The sequence below is a fragment of the Camelus bactrianus genome, chromosome 7, assembly GCF_048773025.1.
Source record: "Camelus bactrianus isolate YW-2024 breed Bactrian camel chromosome 7, ASM4877302v1, whole genome shotgun sequence".
In the NCBI taxonomy this organism is placed as follows: Eukaryota; Metazoa; Chordata; class Mammalia; order Artiodactyla; family Camelidae; genus Camelus; species Camelus bactrianus.
The window spans coordinates 22,623,042-22,648,778 of record NC_133545.1 but is presented as its reverse complement, the minus strand read 5'-3'; the positions used below and the strand labels follow the sequence as shown (position 1 = coordinate 22,648,778).

The window sequence follows — 25,737 nt, the reverse complement described above, 5'->3', positions numbered from 1 at the left end:
CTCTTAAAGAGAAGACTAGTGTGAAAAACTCTTAAGGGTCTTGAATTCATATTGCTCCTGTTACATTCAAACAACGATAGCGTCATAGAAGGTTGCTTTGACACTAAAGGAAATGATGTATTTACATATATTCCTGACAGAGGGAGAAATTTTTTTGGTTAAAGAAATAAAAGTAGTGAGATGGGAAGCAGGACAGGAGTTTGGCCAGAATCCTGTATCCCTCTGGGTCCCGCCTCTCGATCTCGCTCGTCCCACTCCCACTTAGCATCCTGGAGAAAGAATGGGAATAAAAGAAAGGACAAGGATGGGTGAGGGATGGCAGGGAAGAGATGGGTGTTTAGTATGAGGAATGCGCAACTGGTGTGGAGGAGAACATGGCTTAGTGTGTCTGCCGTGCCGAGAGTCGACTGTGTGTGTGCCAGGTGGTGAGGAGGGCAGAGGCAGCCGCAGAGCTCCAGAGCAGCTGCTCCTTTCTCTTCTTCCAGTCAATGTTAGAGAATCTGGGCGGTTTAGGGGCAGCCACCAGGGAGCAGCAGCAGATGGCCGCCATGCTCTAGAGGTGCACTCTTGAATGGCGAGGGCTCCAGTTACCAAAAGCAGCTATTTTTTATATGCCAATAAATATAATCCACTGAAAGGCTGCAAAAAGACACATTCATGGAAAATGACCATTTTTTATTTGAGGCTTTCATATTCTAATTTTACTAGTATTTTAAAATTATATCAGTTCTAGGACAATTATTAAACTTAAAGAAATAAAAACACACACACATATAAATTTTCTCTTCCCTTCTCGCCCACTCAAGGGAGAAATGGTCAAGTGACAAACCTAGAAGGGAGTTTTCCAGATTCAACCCACATTTACTGAGAACCTACTCTGTGTGCCACAGTACCAGGATTTTCCATGGGCATTCTATTACGTGAGGTTCGCATGTAAAGTTCTTTTTATTAAGGAAAGGTAAAGGACTCCACTTCACACACACACACACACACCCAAAAAAGTTGCAAAAATCAGAGGAAACTAAATATTAGAAGTTCAGAAATATTAGAAGTAAACATAAATACACAGGAAATGTATGCAAATCCAGTTCTGACTAATTTTATATGTACCTTAATATATGTAAAAAATGCTCCCACTTGGGAAAAGGACAAAGCTGAGATGTTTGCTTTGTTTTGTTTTGTTTTTAAACGTGATTTTGTGTGGCTCTTATTCTCTATACAACATGATTATGGCCCTCACAAATAATAGCTAGCAATTCTACAGCATTTTGAAGCTTACAAAGTATTCTCACATACAAAACTCTTTTTGATCTTTAAGAAGATTCTGTAAAATAGAAGCCAGTGTATAACAGGAAGCTTCAATTCCTAGCTGAGAAAAGATTTCAGAGCTGTTAAGTGTGCTGACTGGAGTCGGCCTCTCTTCTGGAGCAGTGAACTTTTAATAAGCTAATGGCCAGCAAAGGACACCACCTCAAGGCTTTGCTGGGACACTGGTGGAACATGTCACCACTGGTCAACTAGTTTAACAGAGTTTTTATGGAAAGGGCAACGCAGTTGGTATTCTAGGAAAAGAAATTTTTCTTGCCTGCCTTCCAGGGTGCACCAAGAGTGTCTATAATTTGTCAGCTAAACTAAAAGCTCAGCCCTGATGTCTCCTGAATTTGTTCACTAAGTTACTCACTTAAATGTGCAAAACTGTGGCACTTAAAGAAATACTAAAGATTAACGTGAATAAGATATTTACTTAGTGCTCTGTCATTAACCAATATTATAGAAAAGATTATTAACTCAATTTTGGATTATTGTTATCCCTACCTCAAAATTATGTACATTCCTGAAAAATGAGATCAGGTCAACATTAAGTTCAAGAAAATACTACAGAAGAGACTGAAGTGTTTTATAAAAAGAAAACGTGCTTATCCCATTTGAAGAACTAAGAAAAACTTGTGTTTGGGGTAAAGGATTTTTTTGTTTTATTTTAGTAAATAAGCCATAAATTAAAGACACGCCTATACACTAATAATTTAAATGATCAGGTAGCGCTGTTAAATTATGATTGTCCCTGAAAGCCATCTCTTTTTTACAGACTGATGGCAGTTCATCTTCCTAACGTCCAGTTGTCCTCGGGTCATTTCTTTACAGGGACTGATGCTAGTTATAGGAAGATATCCTCACTCAAAGCTGAGATCCAAATTCCAAAATTCGCTTTTTGAATAGATCTTCTGTGATCCCCCTTCCTAGTCCTTCTGTTCCTCATGAAAATCCTAAGACCCTCTCTCTGCCTCTATGCAGCCTGCCCCTTATCTTTAGTAATACCTAGCCTTCATTCTCCAGAACATTCAAGATCCTTCTAGCTTAAATGTGATTTTTTCTTTAAAGCTTTCTCCTATAGCGACCTTTTTCCTAAAATCTCTTTTCTCCTGCCTTCTCATTTATCTAGGAGTCATCATGAACCCCACGCTTTCCCTGGATTCCCATATCCAGTCATTTACCAACTCTCTCTTGATTCTACTTCTTTAACGTTCCTAAAAGCAGGCACACTGGAGAGGGATGTATATGCCTGTCAATTTCTTGTATGTTTCCACTTGCTGAGTGAACTTAAATAAGCAACTTATTGTTGATCCTGGTTTCCTCTTCTATAAAATGGCCGTACTTAAGAGTATCTAATCACAGGGTCATGACAAAGATTAAATGAGTTAATAAATGTAACTTAGGTGGAAAATTCAACTTAAGCCAACATGTCTCAGAATGAGTTTCAAGGAATATTAGTGCTACAAAATGCCCTTCAAATAAAAAAGGATTCACGGTTAAATCAATTTACTACACATGACACTCAATGCCCACTTCTCAGTCAGCCATGCTGCACATTAGCATGTCAAAGGGTCCACAAATTCTTGCAGGAAAACAAAACAAAATAAAAACAACTGTCCTGACATTTCCTAAACTTATTTGACCAGAAAGCCTTTGTGTACATATACAGCAGCTGTTTAAAATCCTGCAGAACCAGTATTCTGAGGAAGGCATTTGGAAAAATGCTGACTTGGACAAGAACAACAGTTATCAATTTGGAAGTTATTTCAGCTTCAGGTTTCCTATCGTCTGAGGAAAAAAAAAATTTTTTTTGGTAAAAGAGACAACTATCTCCTAATGTTCAGAGTTATCACAAACTCTCAGAACAAGGAAACAAATGGTCCTGTGGGAAGCTGTGTCATCAGCGTAGTAGAACGGCATTAACTTTCTAAGGCCAATTCTTTCTTAACAGTCTCTTAAAAGATCTGGATAAAGTTCTATTTTTCATGCAATACCCAGCAATCGCTTAGCCAGCCAGCGACAGATGCAAAACTTCATCTCGGGAGGAAAGTTTAATACACGAACACAAACACGTAAAAACCCGATAAAGAGTGGGAAGAACTCTGGGGAGTGCCAGGAACTGGATAAGCTTAAGCCTGTTGATGGAGACAGGATCAAAATGAGATCACTGAGCCTGAGTTCCCACAATTCTACTTCCAACCGTAAAACCGTTTACTGCGTATGACGTAAAAGGGCAGTAAACGCTGTGGGCTGATTGCCTCAATGTCACAGGCTGAACACAACCAAATTTTTGAGGGCACAGCAGGAATTCTGAAATCATCTTATTTTTCTCTTTTTATAGGAGCAAGAATAAGCCTCGCTCACGTTTATGGCTCACACGTGGCCTGTTCTTCTCTCGGTGACATCCCCTAAGTCTTCACAAACACAGGCCTTAACTCTCCTTTTAGAGATAAACTAGCATTGCTCAGATCCCATTAGTCATTGCTGCTTAGCCCTGTTTGATTTCAGTCTAACTAACAGAATCAACGTAGCTTCCCTACAGCAGAGTCCTATTTTTAAAGCATGTTATACAAACACGTGCCTGGAAGAGCAAGAGGAAACTAGTATCACACCCGTTTTTAACAAGTTTTACACTTTTATTAGAACCAAGGTGAGCAGAACACCTAAGATGCAGTTATTAGCCTCTCCCAGTTTAGTTTTAGTTTTTGTAGGCTATGAGCAGTCCTGCTTCTTTAAAATAAATACCCCAAATTGAAAAAATTCACATACAGAAGACCTCTGACAGGTGAGGTCTACACTGTAGGATCATTTCTGTTGAGATGAATGATTGAGGCCTTATACTTTTAAATCTAAAAAAAAAAACATGTAAACAAAACAGGAAAATGCATGTAATATAACTCTATCTCAAGTGTTCAATTCGAGAATATTAGATCTGGAAGAAATTTTAGTGAATAACTATGTTAAATTCCTAATGTTATAAACACAGAACTTGAAGTCTTAAATATTAAGTAATAAAGCGCAAATCTATCTCAGGATGAGTGAGAGCTCAGGCTAAAAACAAGTTTCCTAATTTCCAATTATGCTTTCCAGGTCATCGAAGAGCTTCCTCGGGTCTGTCTGCTAAACTTATTTGTGCCTTTAACAACACATGAAATCACACCCCTGTCAAATATTTTATGGAGGCCATTTATAAAAATCAGCTGATTCCTTGATAAACTAGTTTAAGGACAGGCTAATCAAGGAATTTAATTCACAGTTGCCAAGCTTAAAGTGGGTTCCCACTAGGAGATCCACATAGCACATGCCAACTGCAGTGTCCTTGGAAATTCCTTCTAAAATTTTTACAAAGAGCTTAGATGAGTAGTCTCAAAGATCAGATAGCAGCTTAATCTAGAAGTCATGTCTGATTTTTAAAATCTTATAAATATGGCCTGAATGCAGAAAAATGCATGTACCGACAGATCTGACGGCTACAAAAGCAGTCAGATGAGAACAAGGTACAGCAAAGCCTCGCACAGTGTCACAACAACTTAAGAAATACAGGATAAGAACAACTTGAGGAAGTCTTGGAAATTCAGGGAGAGGTGGGATTTGGTGCACAGACAGCAATATTAGTGTGATGTTGATAGAAGGGATGGAAAGTGAAGCACAAGAAGAACGAGCATAGGTCTGTTTTCACAGACTATGGTGTTAAAAGGATGTAGACCCAGGTGGTATTACTTTTAAATGAGAACGTTTCCCCTTAGACGCCTTCGCTGTGATTGTTGTAAGTGTACTGCAGCCGAGGTGTCCCTATGCCAGTGGTAAAGGATCTGAGGTGTATGCCGCAGCAAGAAAGCTTCTTTAACTTATGTTCTAAAAATATTCTCTATTAAAGGGTTAAATATAACTTCTAAAACTGTATCAAAATGATACAGTAGCAAAACGATTTGGTTCAGTTCTGAGACAAGACATCTCCCTTCCCTGCTGTTTCTCTCTACATACAATTCAACAAATATTCATGGCAGGTTGATGCATAATTATTTTGCAGGTGTCCTTCAAACAGTGAGTAACTCAACAAAGTGTGGTACACCCATGCCATGGAATCCTACCTCGCAAATAAAAGGGACTCAACAATATAGATAAATTTTGAGAGAACTATGTTGGACGAAAATAAGCCAAACCCAACAGATTATGTACAATATGATTACATTCACATACTATTCTTGAAATGACACATTAATAGAAATAGATGTGGCCAGGTATGAAGGGAGGCATTTGGTTGGGAGTGGGTATGGCTATTAAGTGACAAATTAGGGGATCCTTGTGGTGATGGAAATGTCCTATATTTTGAGTATAGTAGTAGATACATGGACCTACACAGGTAACAAAAATGTATAGACACACACACACACACACACACACACACACACGTAAAACAGGCGATATGAACAAGATTGGTGGGCTGTATAAATGTCAACACCCCGCTTCTGCTGTTACACCATAGGTTTTCAAGATGTTATCATTGGAGGGAAAATGGAGTAAGGGGGACATGGGATCTTTCTTTATTATTTCTTACAAGTGCACACGAATTTGCAATTATCTCAAAATAATGTTTTATCAAAAAATGATTTGAAAAAGTGATTTTAGACCAAGTAGTCACTACTAGTAAAATTAAGTTGTTTTTCTGTGTCCTGGTTATATCTCTCTGGTGTGTATTTACGGATTTAAAGAAAGGACATGTTTTTACATCTCATCCCCTGAGTTTATACACAATTGCACATTTCTACAACTTCACGTGGAGATAAGGATCCACGATGTCAGTGAAATTACAGGGACTTGGGGAGGATTCCAGCCTCTGGCTCTATTTTCCTTCCTTAGTGAAAACTTTGAGAAAAGATGTCATGTTAAGCTTTTGATTCAGTGAACAGACATATTAACTTTTTTCTTTATGTTTCGTGCTCTTATCAGCTACTGACCTCTATCTGCAGCTGGGGGCTACATATTTTATTCGTATTTAATACTTTTCAGTTCTTGCTTGTAATTCTTTTGTACAGTGTAGATTTTATATAACACTGATGTGCCCACCGAGCTTTCAAACACACCCGAGGATACGGGATTCACATATATTTTAGTAAATCTACCGTAAGAAAATGATTTTCTTACCAGTTATTCCTCTATTCTACATTATCATTTTATGTTTAAAACCGTAATTTAACCTTACATATTCTATTCATCACGTTAAAATTGCACTTACTTTACTCCGCCCAAGTTACAATAAGGATTAAAAGACCATTGATTATCATTTTTATTACTTTATTATCCCCATAAAAGTCTAGAGTCACCGTCTTCCTTTGCCCTCTTTGGTGTTGGTATAAAGATACATTTTCTATTTTATGTGATGGTCCCCTTTAGTTGCATTGTATTCTTCGATTTTCCTTTTCCAGTTTGACCGCTATCATTTTTTCCAGCTTTCTTTTCCCTTTCTGTGTCATTTTCATTCTTACTTATTAAAATAACTAAGCCCTTAGGACTTTTCCTATTTTTCATTAATAAAGGTAGATTTGTGTGTGTGCCCCACTTACACTTTCCCTGATGAGCTACTAGATTCCCTGGATACTATTAGATTACCCCAAAAATCTGCCTCCAATTAGGTCCAGATGACTGAATCCAGCTTCTCAATTCTTAATCAGATTAAATCATATTTTATACAGCACCATTGTTTTGTTCTTAAAATATCAGCATGATTATTTCTTACTCTATCGAAAATCCCAGATGAATCTCTTGATCATAATTATTGATGGGAAAATCAAACTTGACATTAACTATAAAATGCATCAACTCTTTTTAGCCTTTCTTTCCAATTTGTTCACTTTGTGTGTCTGTTCTTTTGTTTATCCTGTGATAAATGTATCTTAGTAAGTCCTTTTAAATAGTTTATGGAACCAAACTCAAACCAAGCAGATGGGCAGATAAGACAGAGAGAATCTGTCAATTAGGTAAGACAGGAATGGAGTCTTAATTGTGGCCTCTGCTAAGTGATGGAACAACCTCATCTCCAGACAGCCAGCTCTTTGCTGCCCAAAATATTTACCCGAAGTTAAGAGCTGAGACTATCTCTACTGAAGAGCTCACTGTAGCCTAAAGACTATCAACTTGCTTTCCAACAGTATCTGAGACTATTAGAAATGTGGCTTCAAGCCATCTTTCTTCATTCCCTGTGATATTCTCTCCCCAGATGGTCCTCTGTTCTGGCAGCTCAGGATCACACTCGGTTGCCTAAATAAACTGGCCCTTTTCTACCTCCCTATGAAAACCTAGTCAACACTCCTCATCTCCATCAATGCACTTATAACTTACACTGTGTGCAGGAGAGGCCCGCATCTCTAATAGGTGTGCATCCCTAGCTCAGAGGTGACACTGGGGACTGAATCCAAAACCCTTCTGAATCATTCCAGCACCTTTTGGAGTAATGGTACATTGGAGACACTTTATTCTGGAATGAATGGATAGATAAATGGATGGAAGAATGGATGGATGGATGGATGGATGGATAGATGCTTTTACATGGACTAAACATTCTTCCAACCATTTCTTGGCCACCAAAGTAGTTGAAGATCCAGTTTGAATTCAACAAAATTTATCCAGTCCCTCTACTCGGAGGTAATCATTGCATATTTTTAATTAGTTTGATGTTTAATGTACACCTACCTAATTATGCTTTTATTATAATTGTTCAAGTATAAAGTTACTTTTAATGGGCAATCATTTGATATCTGGAAGTTTGTTTTATTGAACCTTAAGCTCCTCAGTGGCTTAGCATCCTTCCTGGTCGGCAACAGTCACTGAATAATCTGTGCACAGGCCCACTTCCTAGTCAGTAATCTTGGATGGTTGCTCCATATTAAGTCAGTATTTAGGAAATACCAGCATATTGTTCATGACACATTCGAGAAAAACTTACTGAAGCACCTACTCTGTGCTAACAAGGATGTAGTTAAACTTTAATCACCCTGATATTTGCTCAATGTGTTAAAAAATGAACTCACCAAACACTTATTTTCTCATAAGCAAAATATAATTACTGACCCCAAAATGACTTATTTTGAAAAGAACAGATTTGCATCTAGTGAACAAAAAATATAGTTTTGACAATTAATCATCTTGTTAACACGGCAAGGAAGCAGAATGAAAGTCTTTTCAGAACAGAGTATAAAGGCAGGCACTAGAGTGGCATTTAAAGCGCTATTGGAATGTAGTGAAAGGTCTCAGAGACTTGACTTCACATTCATATTCTGCAAGATGGAAAGAGCTTCATATAATGCTTGTCTCATGGTGTGAATCATCTTTTATAGGTACTGACAATCATATGACAGAGCATTTTCAAATGCAGGCAACTTTGCAAATGAGGAAACAGAGACAAAGAGAAAATGCATGACTCCAAAGAGTCCAAGCAAAGAGGGGGTCAAGGGTCCCCTCGAACGTTGTTCCAACTCCATCCACTCCACCCTCTACCTCAAGACTATGTCAATATTCTTCGTTATAGGAAAGCCGTTTCTCAGTGACATTAGTGAATCTAATGATTTTGGTTAAAACTGTGGCTGTTTATCCAAAACAAAAAACCCATGAGGCCACTGAGGGGACTCAGAAATTCTCTTTCTGTATTTCAAGCAAGTTGAGGAACTCCCAGGATAGCCTGTATTTGATGTTATTATTATATTTGATGTATACAGATGACTGACCATCCACAGGCAAAGATACATATTCAGTTAATATATCATGCTATAAATACTGCACGACAGCACACAGGGAAGATGGATTTAATTGGGCTAAATTCCATTAGAAATTTGCTCAAGCTTCTGGTGGTCCCCAAAGCATTGAGTCACGGAGCCCACTTTTTCTCATACCAAAATAAATATTTTGGGTGTGTCACATAGGCACAGAAAGGTTATCTTAGTGCATGCACCTCTTTTTACAGTTACTCCCTACCCAGAACATCAAGATAAAGGCAGAGGAGACTTTTCATATGTGGAATTTTGGACTGCAGTACCCATTGCAGGTCCTCTATAATAGGCTAGTTATCCAAGCAAAGCAAAACAAAATTATTATTACTATATTCATGTAACACATAATATATCACAGGCAGAATTGTAGAATCTTTGAATATGCAATTTCCCACAATTATCTCAACAGCTCCATAAAGTAGTTATGGTTGTTTCATATAGTTGAAGGATCTGAGACTAAAAGAGGTAAAATAATGTGCCCAAGGCTCATGAATGGAAGGTTGGAATTCAAACATCTTTCTGACTCTGAGGTCTTATACTTGACCACTACATCCCAATGCATTCAATCTCCATAATAAGCCTATTTTTATCCCCACATAACAGATGAGAAAACTGAGACTCAGAATTCAGGACCTTGTCAAGAGTTACTTTCTTTTATGGAGTGGCCCACACAAAATTAAATGAAGCCCTTTTCCTTTAAATCCCCCTTTCCAGTTGACCCGGTGCTGCTAACTGTGCTTGAGACATTCTTATGAAGTGACTATGCCTTACTATTTTTTGTTTATCTTCAGATTATTTACTTGAATAAAAAAAAAACAACCCCAATGTTCATAGTAGCATTATACACAATAGCCAAGACATGGAAGCAACCTAAATGTCCATCAACAGATGACTGGATAAAGAGGTTGTGGTATATTTATACAATGGAATACTACTCAGTGATAAAAAAGAATAAAATAACGTCATTTGCAGCAACATGGATGGACCTGGAGATTGTCATTCTAAATGATGCCAGAAAGAGAAAGAAAAATCCCATATATTACTCCTATGTGGAATCTAAAAAAAGAAAAAGAAAAACGAAAGAAAAAGGATACTACCAAACTCATCTACAAAACAGAAACAGACTAGCAGACATAGTAAACAATCTTATGGTTACCGGGAGATAGGGAATGGGAAGGGATAAATTTGGGAGTTTGAGATTTGCAAATGTTAACCAAGATATACAAAAATAGATAAAAACAAATTTCTTCTGTTTAACACAGGGAACTATATTCAATATCTTGTAATAACCTTTAATGAAAAAGAATACAAAAATGAGTATATGTGTATATATATACACACATATATGCATATATATGCACGACTGGGACATTGTGCTGTATACCAGAAATTGACACATTATAACTGACCATACTTCAATAAAAAAAGAAAACAAAACAAAACAGCAAAACAAGCAAAAATATTTGTCTCATTCCTACAGTAATCCAGAAAGAGCAGCTCTGGTTGGAAGGATAAAAAAGTCCTCGATTATTTTAGGCCCATCCAGTAACCTCCATACACCGTCTCCCTGCAGACTTGAAGCAGCATATGGCTGTTCTTCGTGCAGTTCAGGCTTTGCTGTTTTCTCTGAACCTCTAGGTTACAATATGTTTTGTGATCACTAATAAGGGCCACCTGCCTCTGGAGAGCTTCAGCCTAACCAAATGGAGAGGCTTAATTGTTCAAATTCACTCTCAGGTAGACAATATGCCCTTCATGCGTGGACTGAGATTGCTGAATAGAAAACCTAAATCAAAATAAACAATTATACTAACTGACTGTAATTGCTAAGTTAAGAACATATGTTAGTTCCATAAAAAAGAAAAAAAAATTGGACCAAGAGACAATGCTTTGGAGGAAATAAAACACTTCATAATTTTCTAGGAAAAAAAAAGAATAAGCTACTTGTTTTAAAATTTCTTTCACTCCATTAAGATATATTTAGGGCAAATTTGTTGCACTCATATATGCTTAATCATACACTCTTTGTGCACAAAATTATACTATGGTTGAATTCAATCAGAAAAACTGGCTCTTTGAAAGTAAGCTGAATTCAATCCAGTAACTGGCTGATAAACGCTTACCGTTGAGAGTGTGAAATCTATTACAAGTCTGGTTTAATAGAAGGAGAGATGGAGTACCTGGGGAAGAGTGCCCTCCGCTGCCCCATCACAACGCCCACCAGCAGTCAGGCCAGATTAGGAACCTGTCTCTAGGCTGCCAGTGCAAACCATGGACACAATTTCATCTGTGCCCCTGCCTCATTGCACCAGAATTGCTGGTCTGCATGTCTGTCTATCCTTCCATTCTGTGAGCGCACTGAAAGCAGAGTCCACATTTTCAATTCTAGTCCCAGCATTTAGCACGGAGCATGTACACAGAATGAATTTATCCAACTCATTCAAAAATAACTGCCTAGTTGACAATACCTAACCACAGGCTACGACAAGAAAAGGAGTTACGCGCTAACCTTAAATAAAGGTTACTTTTTAAGTGTAGATACATTTGATAATGTGCTAAAGCCAATATAAAAGACAGGCAGAAATCATGGGCTATGGGGACAAATGGTCAGGATTTTAAATGAGGAAATTCTGAACTTGTGAAAGCAAACAAGCGCCTCTTCTAACAGGACCTTGACTTCTCTACTCAGCACACTCATTCTCAGATCTCCCCTGGTCATGTAGAATCATGAGACATTGGATTCATAATAGGTAATGTCTATGGATTTCATGTGGGCCAGGCTCTAGACTAAGAGTTTTATTGTATTATTTCATTTAATTCTTATTACAATGGTTTAAAGTAGGTGCTACTAATGTTTCCATTTTACAGATGATGAAACTGAGGCAAAGCACTTGTTTGGTGCCTTGCCTAAGACCTAAGCAGAACTTTACTCAGCTGGACACTTTCTAAGCAACCCCTACTCTACCTTCAAACTGATGACTGATCCAGTTCCCATGGAGATACAGTCATTCTGTTCATTCTGATAAAATTCAGAATTCAGCCCTTGACTTATGACCTCTCCTCACAGTATAACCCACTCTCTTTTCTTCTGAGAGTTGATTCTCTCTGTTTCAGTGAAGCTAGCATGGCTATCTAGTTACAAACAATCATAGTCATGCACGAGGAATAATTCTTACAAATTGTTTTGATATATTTTATGAGCGAAAACATAGTAATAAACATACAACTTCTCATGCACCATAAATGTACATAAAAGAGCAGCTTGAGATTAAACATAAAGTTTTATAATAAATATAAAACGTATATATAGAGAGATATGTGTGTGTGCATATGTGTACTTGTGGGTATAATTATTTTAGTTACCTTCATATTATATATTAGCACCTGTATTTTCAACCATTGAATTTTGTTATGTAAATACTTAATCATAACAATATAAGCAGTTTGGCATTAATAAAAGTCAGATAAAAAGGTGCTTCCCTATTTACCCTTATATGTTCTTTGTCCTGTTTCATGACAATTTATTTCACATAGGTCCACTGTCAAAGGGTTTCTGCCAAAAAGCCATTGGTTTTCAAATTGGCATCAATAAGCTGTAGCCTTATCAAAGCTATGTTTTGATAAATGCTAATTTGGGTTGCAAGACAACGAGTGAGATTTCTTCAGGCTGCTTCACATAGTGAGCTATAGACATGTGGTCTTACAAAGGACAACAATAGTTGCAAATATAAGCTATCTTTTTGCATTGTTGAATGAGGAACTGTGATAATAATCGGGAAGTCATTTCAGAGACAATAAATCATAAATATCCCAGTTTTGTTATTTCTCATAATCTGCGTCTCTGCTGAGAACTTTGGTGACTGATGCTGCATAAACATAGCACTTCAGGGGCTATACTTAGACCTACGGGGTGAAAAATGTATTAAAAATGTCAAATTGATGTCTGTCTTTCAAATGGGTTCAATCACAAGAAATCACATCCACATGTGTAACACACACATAGACAAGAATGGTACCTCTCCCCCACCTCGTGTATGCCATAAATTTTTACCTTCCAGCTAGGATAAGCCATAGCTAGGAAATGAACTTAATCATACATTTAGGAAATGAACTCGATGCTCACACTGTTATTGTAGATTTGAGAATCAAGAAGAGGAGACACTCTTATTAGAGGGAAGAGTGAAAAACACACAAGAACAGTAGAACAGTGGAAGAATGTGTTTCTAGTTTATTTGATGCATTCTAAAAACACCTGGTTGCCTAGAGTGAAAACACCCCTGTTGGAGTGAGTCCTCGGCCACCCAGTTCCTGTAAATAGTCCCATATTACACCCGCACGAGAGATGCTGTATGAATGAACTTTGAGCTGTAGCTGAGACTACAGGGCACGCTCCTTATTTCTCTATATCAGAAGAAGCCAGTGTGCATGGATAGGACACCACTGGCTTTTAAAATATGAAATAATTCCTTCCAGTGGTACACAAATGCAGCTCCAACCACCCCTGCATCCTTGTCACGCAGCCACCGCCAGCCCTGTGCCCTGCAACTTCCTGAGCCTCCCTTACCCCTCAAGTTCAGGATTGGCTTCCTGCTTGAGAGCCCCTTGTGATTGTTGGCTGCCAGAACCAGGCAGCTCTCTCCAGTGTCCTCAAAGACCCCTCTCCTCGGAGAGCATCTCTAGACACACCTGCTGGAGTTCCTCCACCAGCCGCCATCCCACGAGCCATTCCTACTTGGTCCCAGTAGGAGGAGATAGAGCCCCGGGTGGGTGGTGGTGGTGGTGACAGCATGGCACTGGGCAAGTAAATGCCCAGCTGCCTAGACCCTGGGACCTTGCTTCGAGCTGGGATCTCCAAGTTGTCCTCACATGGCCACTTGTAGGAAATGCAAAATCTGTGGGCCTTGGGCCTTAATGACACCAATAGGGGACAGGGGCAGCTGGCAGTCCTAAGAGCTGTTGAAAAATCTGAACATCACTTTTGGGTGCATTAAATTTCACTGGTATTGTGATTCAAAGAGGTAATGTGAATACAGATCATGTTTCATTTCCATCCATCAGATGTAGCCGTAAGATCTCAACATAAGGTGTAGCAAAGGTGGAATCCACTAATTTTTAAGCCCCAACTTTATCATTCATGGCACACTTTGTCATTCCTCAGCCCCAACACACAAACACACATACACACACAAGCACACAGAGCACAAACTTTTGAACAAGTGAGTCCTTCAGAAAAGTGTAAAATTTCCCTAAATGTGTATTTAGTCACTGAAAAGGAAATGAGATCTTTCATCAAATCCCTACAGATATCAAATTTCTCCACAGACATTTAGGACTTGCCATAACATTTTAAAGTTGAGGAAGGAGCAAATCATACATTTTCTAAAAACTTATTTACAGGAAAGTCAATTCTAATGAACATTAGTAACATTGTATACTTAAAGATAAAGCATCTCTCCTTGAGAACTATATACATAAATACAAGTTTATAGCAATACTTGCTTTTAGATGAAGCTGATTGGTCCAGTGCCCAATGATTCTGTATTCTGTACTTTTGTTGGTTATTTGATACTGGAAGATATCATAACGTCCAGGAGCATCTCCGTTTTCATTAAAAGTGACGGGTGTCCCAGCACTACCTATAAATGTTTGGAAAACAATGTTAATAACATTTCAGCAAGATAGGCCACTGGGCTTATTTTTCACTAAGAAACAGTGGTAGATAAAAATATATTGTGCATAGTAAGAGATATGAAGATTGTCATCCATACAAGGTCATTCTTGATAGCATAATATCTCTGACAAGAAAAGAAGCCCAGACGTACCTGTAGGAAGAAGATGTGCTTCGTTACGCACATTAGAAAGTAAATGATGAGTATCCAAATTAGGCAACCTACAGAATGGTTACATAAATAAAAGCTGATAGGCTGGGTATCCAACACTGGCTACAGAGAATGACAGTTAATAGAGAAGGGTGTAAACGTCTTGAAGCAGAACAGTGAGTGTACAACATGAACTATGAACAGCAACTCAAAATTGGCAGGAGAGCGTCCCAGCCAGGTTCCCGAGAGTTTCACTTTGCTCTGACTTGAACACCACTCTGAAGCAGCCACCCTACTCAATTTCTCTTCTAAGCCTCTCCTTTTGCTGCCTCTGCCTGAGAGTCTATCAACGACGCAGGCTACTGTTGGGAACTTCTCAGGGGGCGAGGCAGTGATCGCTGGGAATTTCTGACTCTGCTCAGATCACAAAGTCCCCCCAGTTAACCGTTACAAGTGCGATGGTGGCAGGGAACTGGAGGCAAGAAACATCACCTTTTCTAAACTCCCATTTCTCTCGAAAGCTTCCATCTTTTTCCCTTCATAGCTTCTGCTCACTTTTACTTTCCCTCTTACTAACTTTTACATAATCACAGGTTTTCAGAGTAGAAATGGATCTCACCCTGGATGTTTTCGTGCTCCATCTAGCCTCACTATCTGTGTAGAACCTCCTTTTCTCTAACAGGCTTTAGATGCTGCCTCACCCCACCTCCTTCATCGTCTTGCTCTACTCTCTGCTATCTTGACAAATTCACCTGACAGCACTCCCTTTCTTTGTGCCTGTCTCTGCAGGTTCCCTTCCCCGAGTTCTCACAGTATTCCAGATTTCATTTCTATGCTTTACTAGACAGTGTCCCCTTCTTGCTATCTCTTTTCCAAATTGTATTCTCCAAAAATATATACTACGAAGAGTTATAGTTGTCAACTCTATGTATTTCCATCTTATAATGTGTTTCCTATTCTACTCGTAGAGTTTTTAAACCAATCATGGCCAAATCTGAAAACATTTATCAAACGAAATGGGCGACTTAAGGCAATAACTTGCAAATAAATAGAATCAGAATCACACAGCAGCAATTAAGGCACTTTCTTAGTATTTCATGGAGACATGTCTAATATCCTCTGTTCTCTGGAATCTACCTAAAAGCTGAACACAGTAGAGAGTCTTTGATGAGATACCTGGTATCTGCAGAAATTAAGGCCACAAGAGATGGCACAGCATGGAGGAAAGAGCACTGTTCTGAGAGTCAAGAGTGGCACGTCCACCCTCACTTCACTTCTGCATTTATTTTCACAACTTGTGCATGTTCCTTTTTCTTCTCTTGTCACAGAAGGACTTAACAATGAAAATGAACATATTTTGAAGTCCTAAAAGAGCTATATGCATTCTTATTATAGTTCATAGGGAAATGACTTTATATATAAATTGATTGATTTTATATATAAAGCAAGAAAGAAATGAGAAACTTGGGAATAAAATAGGAGCTCTCCAATCAGCCATTATCTTAACTACTCCTTTGATACTCAACTGGAGACCCACGTGTCATGATCAAAGCCTTTTCTAACTCCTAGCGACTGACCAGGTTAGCCTTTAATTCCTCAGATTCCTCATCTGTAAAACGGAAGCAACACTGACACTTTTCTCACAGAGTTGTTATAGACATTAAATAAACAAATATTTGTCAAGTGCAAATATTTGTCAAGAACAGTGTGTGGAGTAACTGGGGACAGTGGTGATGACGATTCACCCCATACGTATCTCCAGTACACATCAGTGCAGACGAGATGCTGAAAATTCTTTAAGGGGTATCTAGACCAAAGATTATGGAAATTCAAATGGGTAGGACATTACTAGGTGGAAAAAATGCTTATCAGTTATGAATTTACATTAACATCATCATCAAGTCCTGACATTTATATATCACTTCAAAAATTCTGATGTCATACACTCCATGAATAAAGGAATATTCCCTTTTCTCTAACTAAATTCCCCAGTGTTGCCATATCCCTCACTGAATGACTCCTTATCTCCTGCAACAACAGTCCTCGTCTTTTTTTTTTTATCATAATGGTACCCATGCTAGAAGACTTCCACTTCTGTAACACGTTTTCATGAATGTTCTCTGGGTAATATGTAATTCCTAGTGTGCCTGCTGTTTCTGTATCTTTTTCTGCCAACTCAGGAAAATCTACAGGAAAACAAATGAATGAGAGCTGTCTGATCACAAAAAATAACTGTCTAACTTAAATACTTCAAAATCATTATTATTAGAAAGTTACGCTACATCTGGCATTGCACTAAGGGGCAACATGCCAGAGTGGTTAGAAATGTGGGTTTTGGAGCCAGGTTGTTGGATTCAAACCCCAGCTCTGTCACTTATTAGATGTATGATCTCAGATGAGTTACTTGATTTCCTTCTACCTCACTTGGCTCATTTTTAAAATGGGCTAATTGTAATTCCCACCTTAGAGGGATATGTGAGGATTCAATGATTCAATATACAGGAAATAGTCAGTGAATAGTAAGCATTATCTAAGTATGAACTGTTATTTCTTTTATTGTTTTACAGCAATCATGACATGTAATTCTTTCTCATTTCTAAACATGTTCTTCAGTCTTTCCCTGTTAGTAAGAAGCTGAGGACTGTCCCTCCATTCAATCAAGTCAAACCCTAAGTTAAAACCCCACATATAACTGAAACACAAAGAGTGAATGTAAACTATGGAATTTTGCTAATAATAATGTATCAATATTGATTCGTTAATTGTAACAAATGTACTACTAATAGAAAATGTTGATAATTCGAGAAACTGTGTGTGTGTAGGTGTGAAATATAGAACTGTCTGTACTATCTGCTCAATTTTTCTGTAAATACAAAGTTGTTCTTTAAAGAAGTTTAAAAAAGTAAAAGAAAAAAGATAAAATTATTTTCAGTAATACATTTTGTGTAACCCAGTATACGCAAAATGCAACCAATATAAAAAATATTAACGAAATATTTTACACCTTTTTATAAACCTACTCTTCAAAATCCTGTGTATACTTTAAACTTACAGATCATTGCAATTCAGACTACCCATATTTCAAGTTCTCAGTAGCCAGCCAGATTAAACAGTGTAGGTCTAAAAGACTGACCATTTCAGCAGTCATTGCTCTTACCCTCCATTTATTGGGGGAAGACGTCCCTTGCTGAGCCTTTCTGATCTGGCCTCCGCTTCAACCTCAACTGGACTGAACCCCCTTCACTAGTTTCTCCCCTAAAGAGGTGTGGATCCATCCAAGTCTTACCCATGGCTTAGTGGATGCCAGAACTGGAGGTAAGATCCTAAAATAAAATTCAAACTGTTCCACTGGTAAAAAACAAACCAACAAAAAACGCCTCAACATCAAAGCCGTTAACAGGTCCTGTCTCCAAAATGTTATTCAGAATTTTTCTGTTCTCTCCACTTCCTCTTCTCTGTGCTGGCCCAAGCTCTCCCTGAACGCGTAGCCAGTGCCCTGTATTCACGGTGAGCAGCAGCAATCCACCCTCCGCCCTGCGGCCAGAGTGCTACTATGAAACTCAAGTCAAATCATACAGCTCCTCTACTGAAAATCAGGCAGTGGCTTCCTGTTTCACTTAGAATAAAACACAAAATGTTTATCATGGCCCATGGGGTCTTGTTATTTCTCCAATCACGCATTTCTAGACCTCATCTACCCTGGGCTTCTGTCTGTTCCTTAAGCACATGGAGTTTGTTCCGTATCAGGACTTTGGTGTCTTGCTCTCTCTTCTTCCAGTGTTCTTCCCACTTGGATCTTTGTATGTCTGGGTCCTTCTCATCATTCATATCCCAGCTCAGATATCACAGAGTCAGGCCCTGTCGGATCACCGTATCCCAGTTAACCTGTTTCCTCTCCCTATCACTCACTCTGACACTCATTAGTTATTTCCTTCATAGCACTTATAAGTATCTAAAGTTGTGGTTTATCTAACTGGTCGCTATATATTATTAGGTTATAAGCCCATGACTGTGGAACATTTTTGCATTGTGTTCACCACTCTCTGTGTAGCAGACCATTGGCTGAGCATCCAAATCCACATTCTCCTATTCCTGGGCACATAGCTGGCTTACAGGCCCTGTCTTCCCTGTAGTTAGGTGTGGCCAAATGATTAGCTCCAGTCAATGGAACATGACCAGAAGTGATGGGACCACCGCTGGGTCTGTCTCATGGAAGGACTCCTAGGTGGTCTTCTGTGATCTTTCCCCCTCCGGCTGGTTGGCATGGAAGTGACATGCTGGGCACCCAGGGAAGCTACGTGTTGAAGGCACAGCGCTTGTATCAGCCTGGGGAGCTCGGGAGAGCTTGGAGTTGGTCCCTGCTAGTGACCTGTTCATCCAGCCATCCGTCTGGCACCATTGCCTGAGTGAAAAACAAACCTCTGTCCCCTTCTGAGCTATCATCGTTTGTGAGGCTGCTTCTTACAGCTGGTAATCGTAACACATCCATACCTAGAAAAGTAGCTTATCAATGAATAGTTATTAAATAAACAACTAAAACTGTATTAAATGTGGAAATGAATGCTTCACTTCATATCACAGTATAAAGCTTTAAGAATAATATGGAGTTTTATAACTATCAGACACATTGGCATCGATCAACCACTGGTTCCAGATTTTTCTTTAGTGTGAATACTTATTACTGCAGGGTGGGTACGTGTAATAAAAGGTGGAATCCAGAATGTGAGATCATATTCCAAATTTCTCAATTAAGTCTTTGTGCTCATTTGCCTCAGCTAAAACACTCACTCAATAGGATGTTTTCATGGGGAAAAAAAACCCCTAAATATAAAAGTTTTAAAAGCATGAACCTATTTTAGGAATTTGGGGTTGAAAACAGTTTTCTTTAACTGATTATTTTGGTGTATGAAATAAATAGGACAAGGAACATAATAGAATGTCATTTCCAATCCTCTCAGCCAACCCTCCTTCTTGATTTTTCCATCACGAAACTGAACTGACAATAGTACTTTCTCTTGTGGAAATGTCTTTCTGATCCTTTCATTCAAGGTGCTTTAAGAATGAGAAGTGCCATTATCATTCATGAACAACACTATTTGAGAGGTAGAAACACAACCTATAATCGCACTGATGGTACTCAAACAAGCTGACTGAAAGTTTAAAATAAGACAAGATCCATTATTTAGTGATACACATTACAGGGAAACAGATGAACGAGGAGATTTAAATAAAATCTTGGGTAAGAAAAGGGACTGGAGAGACTATTAAAATATCAAATGTCTGGTTAAAGGAAAGACATGGAAAAGAATAGGTAAGAATTAGGCAAGATTAAGTAATACATTTTAAGAAGAAATTGGGAACAAACCAAAGTATGTTGCAAAACTCTGATTTCAGTATATTTTCATTCCCTGACAGAAAACTTCTCTTTATCTAGAGTATGTTAAGCACTTTATTGTTTCTTTTCAGGGGGTGAGTATTTGATACTTTATATATACTTCTTGGTAGGCATGACTTTCATTTTATAAGTGTTAATTAATCATTGTGTTTCTCACAGTGATGAGGATATCTATGAAGAAGAAGTGTCTATATGTGAGTGTGTGTGTACATATATTCTTGCCTTTTCAAATATGCTGTGTACTAGGTGGAGGTCTCCGACTATCTAGTCTGAAGTGTTGCTGAAAAAAAAAAGATGCTTTCGTCATCTGGATTTAAAATCGTCCAATGTATCCATTTGTATAATGAAAGCTTACTAGGAGCTTTAAAATTTTGCTTTTGACATTTGCATTTTTAACCTACCAATAGTTGAGTTATGGTGCAAGCTCAGGATAACAATTTGACTTTTTTTTTTTTTACTATGTTGATAATCGTTTTTTCAGCACTGCTCCCTGTTTCCAACTGACTACACAGATACTTTCCTTTTATACTAAGTTATGGAGAGAAATGGGACTTTTTATGGCTTTTCACTCCTATTCCATTAATTCATTTGTTTGCCTTTGACCCAACATCATACTATGTAAATCACGAAAGATTCATAATAAGGCTGACTGGTATGGCAAGTCCCCATTCTTTACTCTTCTTTCCCATAAGTGTTCTGAATCCTCTTTGCTTTAAACTCTTCTGTATACAATTTAGAACCAACTTTTTAAGTTCCCTGAACAATCCTTTTTAGATTATGATTGAAAAATATATGACATCTATAAATCCCTTGGGGAAGATCTGGTATCTCTGTAACATCTTCCTAACCATGAGCATGAGTAGTTTTTCGGTGCAGATCTTGTCTTGGAAGATCTAGTGTGGCCTTATAATATTCCTTTCACAGCACTTAGCCATTTTCTGTAGACTTTCTGCTAGGTGATTAACATTCTCTGGTGCTATTGTAAATTGTGTCCTAAACTATACTATCTACTGTTTCACTGCTAGTATATAAAATGCAGCTGATTTTTGTTTTTTCCTGAATTAGTGTTTTGTCTGGCTCAAGAGTTCTCAACTGGAAGTGATTCTGTCCCCCAGGGGACAGTTGGCCATGTCTGGAGGTATTTTTTTGGTTGTTGCAGCTGGGGGAGTGAAACTTACCAGTGACTAGTGGAATTGGCCAGGGGTGTTACTACATGCCCTACAATGCACAGAACAGCCACCTCCAATAAACAATTATCTGAAAAACCCTTGCAAAAACCCTCTTATTATGCTTAAGGATTTATTTCTATGATTTTTTAAAAAAATTGTGTGTAAAAGAATTGTTACACCTTGCAAATAATTATAATTTCATTTTCTCCTTAACAATTCATATGCCTCCAAACTTTTTCTTTCTCCTTTTTAAAATTCCACTGTCTAGAACCTTCAATGCAATTTGGGCATGAAGTGGCAAGAGTAGATATCCGTATCCTTCTTCTAACCTTAAAAGAATATTTCTCACATTCCTCATTTAGGATTATGTTTGATCCAGGCATTTTATAGATGTTCCTTATCAGTTTAAGAAAGTTCCTTTCATCATAAATGAATTTTTATCATGTATACATTTTTAATGTTACCAATGCATTTTATGCATCTTTTGAGACAATCTTTTTTCCTCTTAATCTGTTATTGTAATGAATTATATTTACACATTTTCAGTTCTGTCATGGAAGCTTGGGATGGATTCAACTTGATTTCAATATTTTTTTGCATTGTTGGATTCAATCAGCTAATATTTTATTTAGAATCTTTATATTTATACTCATAAATAAGATAGATTCATAATTTCTCTTTCTTATAGTGTCCTTTTTTTGTTTTGGTTTCAGGGTTATACAGGCCACTTAGAATAAATTGGAAAATATTCCCTTTTTTTCCTCTCTGCAAGAATTTATATAAAGCTGCAATAATATTGTCCTTGAAAGTTTTTATAGAATTCACCTAGAATCACCCCAGATACCATTAAGAGAGTGAAAAAAATCAATTGTGGTATATGGAATATTCATACAGTGGAATATTACACTGCAGTCAAAATGAATGAACTGCAGAGACAGCCATAAATATGAATGAATCTTAACAATGTAACACTAAGTGAAAAAAGAATGTACCAAAAATACATTTTACAAAGGTAGAAGTGATTAAAAGTTTTAATATTTTTATGCTTTTTTGGGGGGGAATACATATATAAGATATCTATTTTAAGAGGTACGAACACTGGCTATTTAGGAGGGATGAGGGGTGGGTTGGTGATAAGAATGTATGTTTGGATACAGATTTTTGTCACAGCGTAGCTTTGGGGGGCAGGGGAGTATTTTCATAGATGTTTATTACATTATTTGAAATAACCAAATAACTGAATAACTAACTAAATAAATGACAGTGAACCTTGCATAGGACAATGATGAACATGTGTCATGGGCCAAGAAACCAAGAGAAAAGAGAAAAAGAGAGACAAAGAGAGAAGGGAGAGAGGGAGGAAGAGAAGGAATAAGAGAGCAGAATGAAGGAAAGGTAGAAATAATGAATAAAAGAATGAAAGAAAAGACAGAGATCTACATTAAAAAGTATTTTAAAAGGAAGGGTACATGGAAAGACAGTGCTTTAACAGTTGTGTAATTCTGTGAATTAGCTGAATGCTATACTTAGCTTTGCTATTATCCCCTTGGAGAATACAGATCTTCCGTGTTGGGCTATGAACCCAAACAAAATAGGTCATACACAGAATCATCTTCACCCATTTCTCTAAAGTGGTTTTTCTATATATTTTTAGATTTAATATTAGTCAAGCTTCTGTCAGAATTCCCAGTTTATACAGTATAACTGTCTGGGATTAGAATTACACTATGTATTTAAGCCACTTTTAACATACAGTCTTTCAATGTATTTCAGAATGAATATTGTGGTTAATATTTGCAGAATTACTATAAGCCAATCAAATACAGATAATTATGTAGGAACAGATTTCAAAGTGTCTGAGAAATGGATAAAATATCAAGCTAGGAGAGGTCTACTCATTTCTGACAATAATTTATATATTGAATTAAAAAAGGATACCAAATCATATTTATTTATTTATAATGGACCTAATTTTCTGTAATTAAACAAACTGTCAATGTATATTAGGCCACTGTGATAAATGTGAATTGTCTATGTTACCATGGTGATTTGAGGTGTTTCTAGTCTATGTTGCATACATAATGATTTGGTGTATAAGTAAAAGAAACAGTGAAATATATATATATGTAAAAAACTCATAAATTAAAAAATGAAAGTATAGTTTCATATATCCCTTTCAGAGGCTGACCTATTAAACAGATGAAAATAATAAGTATTAAATAATATATTTTATTTCAAATATATGTGAAATATTTATAAAAAATTATTTGTGCCCGAATAAAGTATGAATAATTATCATACAGTAGAACTCTTAATTCATATTCTCTGACCACTATTCAACAAAGCTGAATTTTTTAAAACATTTTTATTGATTTATAATCATTTTACAATGTTGTGTCATATCTCAACATAACAAAAGCTATATATGACAAACCTACTGCCAGCAGAGTACTCAACGGTGAAAAACTCAAAAGCTTCCCACTAAAATCTGGGACAAGACAAGGATGCCCACTATCACCACTCTTACTCAACATAGTCTTGGAAGTCCTAGCCACAGCAATCAGGCAAGAGAGAGAAATCAAAGGGATCCAAATTGGAAAAGAAGAGGTAAAAGTGTCACTATATGCCGACGACATGTTACTATATATAGAAAACCCTAAAAAGTCCACACAAAAACTACTAGAGCTGATCGAAGAATTCAGCAAGGTAGCAGGTTACAAGATTAATGTTCAAAAATCAGTTGCATTTCTTTACACTAACGATGAATCAACAGAAAAAGAAAGTAAAGAAACAATCCCCTTTAAAATAGCACCCAAAGTAATAAAATACCTAGGAATAAATCTAACCAAGGAGGTGAAAGAATTATACACAGAAAACTATAAACCATTGATGAAGGAAATTAAAGAAGACTTTAAAAAATGGAAAGATATTCCATGCTCTTGGATTGGAAGAATCAATATTGTTAAAATGGTCACACTGCCCAAGGCAATCTACAGATTTAGTGCAATCCCTATCCAATTACCCAGGACGTATCTCACAGAACTAGAACAAATCATAATAAAATTTATATGGAACCACAAAAGACCTAGAATTGCCAAAGTATTACTGAAGAGAAAAGACAGAGGCTGGAGGAATAATTCTCCCAGACTTCAGACAATACTATAGAGCTACAGTCATCAAGACAGCATGGTATTGGTACAAAAACAGACATATAGACCAATGGTACAGAATAAAGAGCCCAGGAATGAACCCACAAACTTTTGGTCAACTAATCTTCAACAAAGGAGGCAAGAATATACAATGGAATAAAGACAGTCTCTTCAGCAAATGGTGTTGGGAAAACTGAAATTTTTAATGAAAGTTTTAAAAAGATTAAAAAGTTAAAATAAGACCAAGGAAGACAAACATCAAAAACTCCTACTAAAGATTCAGAAAACACAATTAAGTGCTTATGTTAATTAATTCTTGAGACAAAGAGAACTAAAACTAAAAGTATATAGCAATATTTAACAGACTCCTATATATTTCAAAACTAGAAGATATGGCCAAGCCTGCCCTCAGAGAGAAATTTAAAAAATTAAACATTTTTATTGTTGCACAAGCCCTAGATGTATTTATAGAAAAACATTTTTACAATCTTGAAATGACAGATGGCTTTTTAAGCACTACTAAGGAAATAATTGATAATTTTAACAACATAAAATTTTAAATTTCTGATTAAAAAATTAAAATAACAATCAGCCTATCAAAATGTAACAAAGGATTATATTCTTAACGTACAAGGAGCTCTTGTAGATAATAAGAGAAATTTAGCACTCCAGCACAGCTGGGAAATAAACAGAAAATTCTGAAAAGAAAATACGTACTATTATAGTAAGCATATGTTCAATAGTCCATTTAACTAGCAATAAAAATATCAGTGAGATATGAATGTTCACATTTGCTCCAAAAATAAATCTTATAAGTGAAGGTACGATAAAACTGGTGGGATTGGTATAATGGTGTAACCACCATGGAAAAGGATCTGGTGATTCCTCAAAAAGATGAACACAGTTCCTGTATGATCCAGCAATTCCACCTCTAGGTACATACCTAAGAGAACTGAAAACATGTTCACATAAAAACTTGTACACACATGTTTACAGCAGCACTATTCATAGTAGCCAAAGTGGAAACCACCCAAATGGACATTGAATGATGAATGGATAAATGAAATGTGACATATTCATCCAGTACTCAGCTATAAGAAGAATGACTGGTGCTACAACAGGCATGAAACT

General features: G+C 37.2%; 1 protein-coding gene across 3 annotated transcripts in view; it reads right to left on the bottom strand.

Annotated features, from left to right (window-relative positions):
• Nucleotides 1–25,737, bottom strand: part of GRM8 (glutamate metabotropic receptor 8) — a 678,033-nt gene that overhangs the window by 122,413 nt on the left and 529,883 nt on the right. For all 3 annotated transcript variants that reach the window (XM_074367135.1, XM_010947580.3, XM_074367134.1), the window contains exon 8: nucleotides 14,574–14,710. In XM_074367135.1, the coding sequence (XP_074223236.1) occupies nucleotides 14,574–14,710 (137 nt within the window). The remainder of the gene's footprint in view (nucleotides 1–14,573; nucleotides 14,711–25,737) is intronic.